Source organism: Carassius gibelio, chromosome B22 (assembly GCF_023724105.1).
Source record: "Carassius gibelio isolate Cgi1373 ecotype wild population from Czech Republic chromosome B22, carGib1.2-hapl.c, whole genome shotgun sequence".
Taxonomy (NCBI): Eukaryota; Metazoa; Chordata; class Actinopteri; order Cypriniformes; family Cyprinidae; genus Carassius; species Carassius gibelio.
Window position 1 is genome coordinate 28,011,374 of NC_068417.1, and position 9,676 is coordinate 28,021,049.

At 35.7% G+C, this 9,676-nt stretch overlaps 1 protein-coding gene across 1 annotated transcript; it reads left to right on the top strand.

Annotated features, from left to right (window-relative positions):
* The first annotated feature begins 440 nt into the window (after nucleotides 1-440).
* On the top strand, nucleotides 441-9,671 carry LOC127987447 (UBX domain-containing protein 6-like). Its single transcript, XM_052589779.1, has 11 exons — nucleotides 441-680; nucleotides 1,469-1,626; nucleotides 1,706-1,770; nucleotides 3,535-3,663; nucleotides 3,734-3,831; nucleotides 4,471-4,546; nucleotides 4,621-4,705; nucleotides 4,794-5,013; nucleotides 5,097-5,227; nucleotides 7,792-7,940; nucleotides 8,027-9,671. The coding sequence occupies exons 1-11, from the start codon at nucleotides 598-600 to the stop codon at nucleotides 8,150-8,152; spliced, it is 1,320 nt and encodes a 439-aa protein (XP_052445739.1). The 5' UTR covers nucleotides 441-597; the 3' UTR covers nucleotides 8,153-9,671.
* Nucleotides 9,672-9,676: the final 5 nt, after the last annotated feature.

Below are 9,676 nucleotides of genomic sequence, written 5' to 3' on the forward strand. Positions count from 1 at the left end.
ATATATATTATTTTATTTTTTTTTTACAATTTGACAGCATAAGAACCTTCTCGAACCTTCCACTACATACTTCAAAATTTATATAAAAAAATGGAGAACAGAACATTATTTTATTTTTTTTATTAATGAAACAGAAATAACACTACATTCAGAAGATAAGAAAGCCAAAAAGATTCCCATGTAACAAAGAAGAAAAACATGCATACAAAAAAAGGTAACCAGAAGCAAAGTAAACAAATGAATGAATAAAATAAACGAAAATAAAATAAATACGTTAAATATGATTTTACATAAAATTAGAGAGACAGACATACAATGAGAGAAAAGAACCTTATAATAATAATATTAATAATCATCACTAAATTCTCGTAATAATTGTTTTTAGTATCTGTCACTCCCCTCCGCTTGACGTCGCTAAAACCCAAGATCTGCGTCACGATCGATGCGCGTGCTTCCGGTGGAGAATCTCTGTCCTCTTCCAGTTGTAAACAAATCGTTTGAGTGGTGGCGTCTCTGACAGTCACAACAAATTCAAAACAACTCCTCTTTCTTTTTTGAAAAAACTTTTTTTCCCCCGCGCACAGCGTATCGATAAGAATGAAGAAGTTTTTCGACGACATTAAGAAGGATATAAAATTCAAGTCCGCAGGGCCTGGAAATAAACTGACAGAAGACAGCAGGTAACCGTTAAAAACCGTAGATCAGATGTTCTCGAGACATCAACCTCAACCTTAATTAAAAACATTTTTTATCATCAGATCACGAGGTTTTCTTATTATATATGGCTGCGCATTTGAAACTGTTAAAAGTGAAAGTTAGATATTATATTTCACATGAAATCTGTTGTGATTATGTTACAGAAATCTGAACAGAGTCCATCTAAACTAGTCTAACTGCATTTCTAACATAATCATATCTGCAGATGACATATAGAAACGTGTAGTGTGTGCTAAATGCATCAGTGCATCAGACTTTATCGCTATAATCACTGAGAGGGTAAAGGTCTCGAGCTAGTCACGTGGGAGTGGTTTAGACACGGCTGCTTCAGTCATGTTATTGGTTACAACAACAGATTTAACTTTTAATATATGAGTGGGATATTTATGACCACAAAACAAGTCATAATGGTCAGTTTAAATTTTATTTTATTTTTTTTAGATTTATACAATCTGAAAGCTGAATGAATATGCTTTCTATTGATGTGTGGGTTTGTTAGGATAGGCTGAGATACAACTATGTGAAAATCTGGAATCTGAGGGGGAAAAAGGTTGTCTAAATGCATTCTTAGCAATGCATTTTACTAATAAAAAAAATTGGATTTGATATTTATGGTAGGAAATCTACAAAATATCTTCATGGAATATGATCTGTGTTTAATATCCTTAAGATTTTTGGCATAAAATAAAAATTGATTATTTTGACCCATACTGTGTATTGATGGGTCACATGTCTGGTCTCTCTCCTGCAGCTCTAAACCTCAAGCCCCACAGGTTCCTCGTGGAGCGCCCAGAAAAGCGCCCACTGATGGCGCGCACAGAGCCGGGGCCGCGGCCCTCGCCAGGATCGAGCAACAGCAACAGCACCGGCCGAAGGTGCAGACGTCCCAGGATGCCATAAGGAATCAGGGTAGATCATTAGATTTCTCTGAACTCAGAAATCAGAAAATATTAGTGGATTTTGGTCACATCTTGTGGTTGTGTTTCAGTGAAGCGAGAACTTGAAGCAGAGGCGGCTGCCACAGCGGCCAGTCTGAAGAACACCGATGTAGAGGCAAGTCCGGCCGATTTAACTTTACTCTGATCCAGAATCACACTAAATCAAATGTTTTTGCTGATATGTGGACTGAAAGATGTTGATGTTGGTCATGCAATCTAAACATGGTAGCCACCTTGAGAGAAGAATGCTTCGTTAAAACTCTTTTGCACTTGACTACCTTGTTTTCCCTGTATTTGGGGTCAAGTGTTCAAGTGAGGGTGAAGACCACAAGTGTGTGTAGAACTTTTCACACTCCTATAGTGTTTACATAGCTTTGATTTGAAATACGTTGCATTTTAAAGTCAACTTCTGAATGTCTGTTCGGTAGTCCCTATAAGAGGGCACATTTTAATTTGTGGTGTTTTTAATTAAGTGATAAAAAGCAGTTGAAAAATGTTATACAAAATAAATATCTACTCATCTAAATAGTTACTCATCTTTGCACCAGTAAAATGCTCAATACTTTGTTTTACTTCCAAATTATATGTAATATCTAATTATTATATTAATATTTAACTTACACTGGAAAGGTTTCTGTGATCTCTCACGAGATCTCATCAAAAATAAAACATTTTTATTTCAAAACATTATGCATGATGGGATTTACTAAGGCCATTTAAAGGCTTTTGCAGGTGTTTTGAGTTAATTAGCTGATTAGAGTGTGGCACCAGGTATCTTCAATATTGAACCTTTTCACAATATTCACATTTTCTGAGATACTGAATTTGGGATTTTCCTTAGTTGTCAGTTATAATCATCAAAATTAAAATAAACAAATATTTGAAATATATCAGTCTGTATGTAATGAATGAATATAATATACAAGTTTCACTTTTTGAATGGAATTAGTGAAATCAACTTTTTGATGATATTCTAATTATATGACCAGCACATGTAATCTAATATAAGATGCATTGGGATATTGACATTAACATGCATATTACCAACGTTTAGTTTCATGCTCAAATGCAATGCCTGATATTGACCAGAGTTATTTGAGACGTTCATATTGCTTTAAGATGTTTCTTAATACTGATGTTATAATGCAATAGTGCCTTTTTTGTGATATTTGTTCAACAGCAGGCATACTTCAATCAAAATAGTTTGTATGGCTTCGAAAACATGCAGGCGATTTCAGGGATCACTTGATAATGTAGATGAAAATATAGTACAAATCTGCCATAAACAGCATTACAATGAGAACGTTATAAAATGTGAAATTCTGTCTTTCCTTGCCGCTGTTCCATAAGCGCCACCTGCTGGCTGAGAGTGAATTTGTTTCTTGCAGATATATTTTGTGTGTCACACAAATCTGACTTTGCTTCATATATCAGTCTAATTTAGGTTAAAAACATGTATGCACATCTTTGTGTGGATCACGATGAAATTGCAGGGGTTGCCTCTAATTTTAAATGCAAAGCCTTAGTTTGATTATAGAGATTTGTTATTTTTGTTATTTGATTTGGGGTTTGTTTTAAAATTGAATATTTCAATTTCACAAAGTGTGTAGGATTTGATCAAATATGTTATAAAATCAATATCATGAATCATAACAGCCCTAATAAGAGCCTTTTTGGAGGCCACTGCATCCTTCAAAATGGTTCTCTTTGTGTTCCTTGGGGAAATTAAACTAATATGGGGTTGGAATGAACTGTAAACAAATGATATAATTGTAAGTTTTGAGTGACCTGTCCCTTTGAGATTTCAGATCCAGTACAAGCTCATTTGAACAGCAGCATAACTCTTTTAACCAACTGTATTTATTTGTACCTTTTCAAGGGGGCCTGTGTTCCACAAAAGGATCCATCCTGTTTCTCAGTGCCGGGTGTTTTCTTCATCTGTCCTCTCACTGGAAAAACCTTAACAAAGACTGAAAAAGAGATGCACATAAAGGAAGCCATTCTAATGGTGAGCTGATTACAGACACAATCTGGGAAGAGATTCCATTTGGAAGTTACTGAACATTCTTTTTTCACAGAGGTTCTCAGAGGATGCGATTGAGGCCTCCATTATGATGATTCACACCTTTAATAAAGACAAAGAGAGAGTAAAGGCTGCCGTTGACATCATTAGCAAGTAAGGACTATTTTCTTCAAATTTTACACAACAGTATCTCAGAGAGTTTGTATGATGTTCAACTGAGGTTACGTTTACACGACAACGGTGTAGTAAAAAACAGAAAAGTTTTCCCTTGCGTTTTTAAAAAGTCACTTATACACAACGTTTTCAAATCGATCTGTGAAAACGTCCAAAAAGGCTGTATTACTTATACCAGGCCAGTAGTTGGCGCTGTCACCTTGTTAGTAATCAGTACCTGTTGTACAGTACACTGTCGTTTTTTGAGAAAATTAAAGGCTTTTAAGTGCGCCTCATAGTGTGGAAAATACGGTAGTATTGCTGAAATAAATCCACACTTTGCTGAAAAAGCGTTAATCAACAACACTACCATGTATTCCACCATATGTTTGTCAACATGTACTGTGCATGTCTACATACCTAACACATACTATGTATGCATGACATCACAGTTTAAAAAAATGACCGTATTTGATGGTTGCACGGAAACGGTGACCTTGACGTTTTCAAAAATGTGTTTTCAGTCCCCAAAAACGCCGTTGCTTTGTAAACAAACAGACAAAACCCATAATATTTACCTTTTTTTGGCTGAAAACGTTGTCGCGTAAACAGCCCCTGAATTTCAATGTGTGGACACAGGTACATCGAAAACATCTGTAAGAATCCGACTGAGGAAAAGTACAGGAAGATCAAACTTAGCAACAAAGTGTTTCAGGTATGAGCATTTTCAATGTCAGGATTGAGAGAGAAAAGCAAATTCACTTGTACGTTGATGTTTTACTCAAAAAGGAGAAGGTCAGTGGGATTGAAGGATCTCGCGAGTATCTTCAGGCGTTGGGATTTGAACGCACCACGCTGCCGGTGGACGCCGAAGGTAGTATATGAATAGCATTATATTTAAATGTAAAATGTGCAATATCTTTTGACGCCAAGTCCTCACATGGATGAATGATGTCTCTCAGACAGGACTGAGGAGTTCCTGGTGCTGCCGGCGCAGGAATCAGAGACTCTGGAGCAGATGAAGGCTCATGTGGAGCAGCTGCAGAAGGGCGAGCCGCTCAGAGCGAAGCTGGACCGTCAGCCGCAGGTCTTCAGACCCTCACAGCACGCCACAGACTTCCAGCTTCCTCCAGACTTCTACAATCTGACCGCAGAGGAACTGAAAAGAGAACAGCAACAGAAGTAAAGAATCAACAACAGTAGCGGTCATGCTGTCTAAGACAATAAAAGTCTTACCGTGTTTTTCTGATCTTCCTTCATGGCAGGAGTGAAGTCGTGGAGAGAAATGCAATGCTGCGAACGAAAGCCATGCGTGAGAAAGATGAGGAGAGGGAGAGAAGAAAGCACAACTATGCGCTCCTGAGAGTGCGCTTACCGGATGGAAATATACTCCAGGGTTAGTAGTTTAAGTGTATATTAGGGCTGTCAAAATGAACGCGTAAAAACGCATTAACACAAGTACATTTTAAGTGCACTCATTTTATTAACGCAGCACAAATTTCCTGTTTGAGCCGTGGCCAAGCCCTTAGTTGGAGAAATGGAGATGCACAGTGTTGCTAAATAGATTTAGCGAATTTTTAGTTGAAAATTTAGCATTTTCAGTTAAAACAGATATTATGTTGCTTCTCTTATTTTATATGCAAGTATAGCCAAAATCACAGCACAGCTATTGGGTCTCATTCATGAAACATTCGTAAATATACGAGTAAATATCTGAGTGATTTGCGCGTAAAGAGAACTTCCCGAAAACTCTTCTCCTGATTCACAAAAACTTCATAAACGTCAGATGTGATAGTGAACTGTGTGTGTGTGTTAATGAATTCCAATCAGTCGTAAATGGGACGCGCGTGCACGCTCACTCTCAATTACCATAAATCCCGCCTATTAAATCCGACTGACAACTATATATGAGCATCATATTATGACGCCAAACGAAGGATTTCAACATGTCTTCTCAAAAGCGACTGAAAAAGAAACATTTCTCAGCTGCAGAAATTGAAGTTTTATTATCAGAAGTTCATTCAAAACGCCACATTTTATTTTCAAGCGTACTAGTGGCGTATCAGGTCCTAAAAAAGGAAGTTTGGCAGCATATTACAGATCCTATTACTGGCTCTCATAATAAAAGTTAAAAGAAAAACCGTATGTAATTAATATATATAATATTTTTTTCAAAATGCTGTGTAAATATGTACCCGATTAAGGTGAATTAAAATGCAGCCGTATTAATGAGCAAAACGTTCAGACGTTAAATGCACTATTTACGCGTGGCTGGGAGCAGGTGTAGATTTCTTTCGTACCAACTAACATTTGGAAAATACGGACGTTTTAATGAATCCGAAAATTTACGCCAAAACCACTTTACACGCGATTTACACAAAAATTCGTTCTGCTCGTGTTTCATGAATGAGACCCATTGTCTTTATCTTATGTGTAGTCTGTTTGATTTTATCACACGACGGATCGATTATAAGTCAGGAAGGGAGAGCTGGATTTGTAGTCTTAATGGGTCGCGTTTCAGTCACTATTTCATATGCATTCCATTGTATGAGAACAGAAACAGTCAAATAAATCAATGAAAACATTTTATTGAGAATTGGGGGGCATCAAAATACAGTTTGTGGGCACAGAGAGGCAAACTAATGTAATAATAAATAATAAATGTAGTGTGTTCCTGAGCTGCCCTGTCATGTGAAAATGTAAACAGATAGTGTAAGTAAATTGATCAGTCAAAGTGAGAGAAGTAATGGGAACTAGGTATTTCTATATTTTTATGTGTCTAATAGACATGAACAGTTTCTTAAAAAAAAAAAAACATCTATGACCTTTGAAACATGTCTAGTGTTCATGCTCTGTGTTGAGTTTGGTTTTACTAATAAGAAAAAATTTGAATAAGGCATCCACATTTGTCCATGCCCATGTTGATTAGAGTATTAAAAACTTGATGATTAGAATATTAAAAACTTAAAAAGTATTAAAGTACATTTTGAACAGATAAAAATGTGCTATTAATCATGAGTTAACTCATGACAGTCATGCAGTTAATCACAATTAAATATTTTAATCAAATGACAGCCTTGGTATATGTATGTAAAATGTTTTAAATTAATTCTATTTTATTCTAACCAATTATTTTCCCAAAATATTTAACACAACTTTATATTTTTATAAATGATTTTTTTTTTATATTTTGTATTGTAATTTATTATAATATAGTAAACGGCAAAGAAATTGTGTAAAAGTAAATAAAATAAGAAATATATAAAATGTATAAGATTTGACTTTATAAAATGGTATTAAAACAATTATTGTACTCCATAGTTTAACCAAATATTTTCCCTACACCATTTAACACACATTTTTATTTATATATTTATTATTTTGTATTCTAGTAGTACATATTAAAATTGAAGAAAAATGGAAACTGAATATATCAAATTAAAATGTTTTATTCATTTGGCAGCCAGAAGCATATTTTTTTATGGTATTTAACACGTCTTAATGTCTGTATAATGTCTAAAGACATCTTACATTTTATATAGTCTTATATTATAATACAGTATTAAACAGAAAAGGAAAAAAGTTTTTAAAAACAGTTGTCAAAAATAGCAATCCTGAATATAAAATTAGATTAATCTCAATTATTCTATTCACAGCCATTGTTCTCAAAATAAATAACACAAATAATATTTTCTTTCTAAATTAAGAAATGGACTAAGTTTTGTAGTTATATTGGATTGTATCTTATTTATAGATTGATTTTTAGGAAAGGGGGTCTTACACAGAAGCTCCTGGCATAAAAAGTTTGAATGGTCTCAAATAAAATTTTTGGTCAAATGTGTCTCACAAAAGTTGCACATTGAAGCATTTAAACACTCCAGAATGCTTTGCCCCATAGAAGTCTATTGTCCTTTGACAAACTTGTTCTTCAGCTTACCTTCAATTTGAAATACTCTGCAGGCACTTTCTTGGCGTGGGAGAGGGTGGCAGCGTTGTACCAGTTTGTGCGCGATTCTCTGGAGAACGGATGGCAACCCTTTGAGCTGATGGCACCCGGAGGACAAAAACTAAAGGATGATGAGGAATTGGCTCTGAATGAGTGCAACCTGGTAAGTCCAGTACAAAACAGTCCACAATGTTTGATTCAACACAAAATGATCAATACTTGAATCAAACATTTGTTTTCACCTTCCAGGCCCCAGCAGCTCTGCTGACCTTCTCATGGGACGCCGCAGTGCAGGCAGACATCGCCGCCGCTGGAGGAAAGACTGCTGTTCTGCTTAAATCTGCACTGTTCGAGAACATCAAGACCCTGAGCTGAACATGTAGTGTCCCCCAGTCACTGCTGTCCCCGCCTGCACTCTCTCATGAGTTACTCTCCCATCGTCCACCACCAGAGTCCCACACGGTTTCACAGGATGAGCCTGATGCATTGATTGTGTCCTCAGCTTGTGTGCTAGGGGGGGATCATATGGTGCTAAACGCAGGAGTTTTTCCTGTCAGTGATGTTGTGAGAAGCGTTAGCACCTTATGGGCCAATTTCCAAGCAGTCCTATTATAATGCATTGTTGTTTGAGGTAGCATGACCAGTCATTATATGATGAGGGAAGACGCTCCGTTCGTTTGGAAATGGTCTGTGAGAGGATCTGTTGTAATATAAAGCACTTTTTAGCTACCGCTGAAAGAGAGGAATCTTGATGTACCATGAAATCTCACTGTGGCAACTGATCTAACATGAGCTCTACCAAGTTGTCTTTTGTTGTATCAATGTTTTGTTTCCTGCGTAACATAAATGAATCTATGCTACTTAAATTAGACAAAAAGCTCTGGTCTCCAGCAACAATCTACCTCCTAATGCAGATAAATGTCCACTTGTTACCATGTCAGTTTATTGACTTGTATGATTAAGCCCAAAGTATACTTAAGTTTTTATGCAGCATAAATTTCATCCAGATTTTCCCTCTAAAATCAAACAATTTTTTGCACTAATTATTTACTCTGACCCGGCCTATTGGTTCATAGTTAAATAGAAACTCGTAGCATGGAACGTTTTGCAGTTCTGAAGCCGTTTTCTGTAAATGTGTGTAAACTAGAATAACAACAAAGTGCAGTAAAAGGTAAAACTATTTGCGCTACAAACCAGTGTGTTTTATGGTTAATATTACAATAATATGATTTGGAATAGTTTGAAATATTAAGCAGCATAATGCAGTGTAAAATAACTGTTAGTGATTGACATTGAAAGTCTTGCATATTTACAAATGTCCTTGCACACATGCACTTACATTAAAAATAAGATGGATAACTTCTGGAGAGGACACTAGGTAAGTTTTAGTCCTTCTAGTCTGTGTTCACACACACTAACAAACGCTAATAAATTAAATGTACCATAAAAGGCTACGTGATTGCGTCAAAGGTCCACCTTATTTTTAAATGCAAAAACCATTTACTATGAATGTGCAAGACTTCTGCTTCATTATCAACTGTTGGTAAATAGCTGTAATATAGTGCAGTGTAAAAAAAGCTACAAACCAGTATTTAAAATTACGATAATAAAATGTAACAATATTATAACAAATACCCATTTGCAATATTTTTTTTAAAGTGGCTGACACCGGAAACCTTGCAGAAGTTTAAAATGCACCCAATTTTAAGTTAAAAACAAGGTGAACACTTTGGGTATTAGTTTGATTTAGTTGCAGAAGATCATGGTCACATGCTTGTTTCTTTATTAAATCATGCTATTAAAAAAAATGATCAGTGCTTTTATTTGACACTATTTTTGTAAAGTATTAAAATTTCTGTTGCATGTGATGTATGAAATAAAATGCATTGTCAGATGAGA

Coding starts and splice junctions, on each gene's coding strand:
- LOC127987447 (XM_052589779.1), top strand. CDS start 598: ATGAAGAAGTTTTTCGACGACATTAAGAAGGATATAAAATTCAAGTCC. Junction 1,627..1,705: donor GGATGCCATAAGGAATCAGG/GTAGATCATTAG, acceptor GTTGTGTTTCAG/TGAAGCGAGAACTTGAAGCA. Junction 1,771..3,534: donor TGAAGAACACCGATGTAGAG/GCAAGTCCGGCC, acceptor TACCTTTTCAAG/GGGGCCTGTGTTCCACAAAA.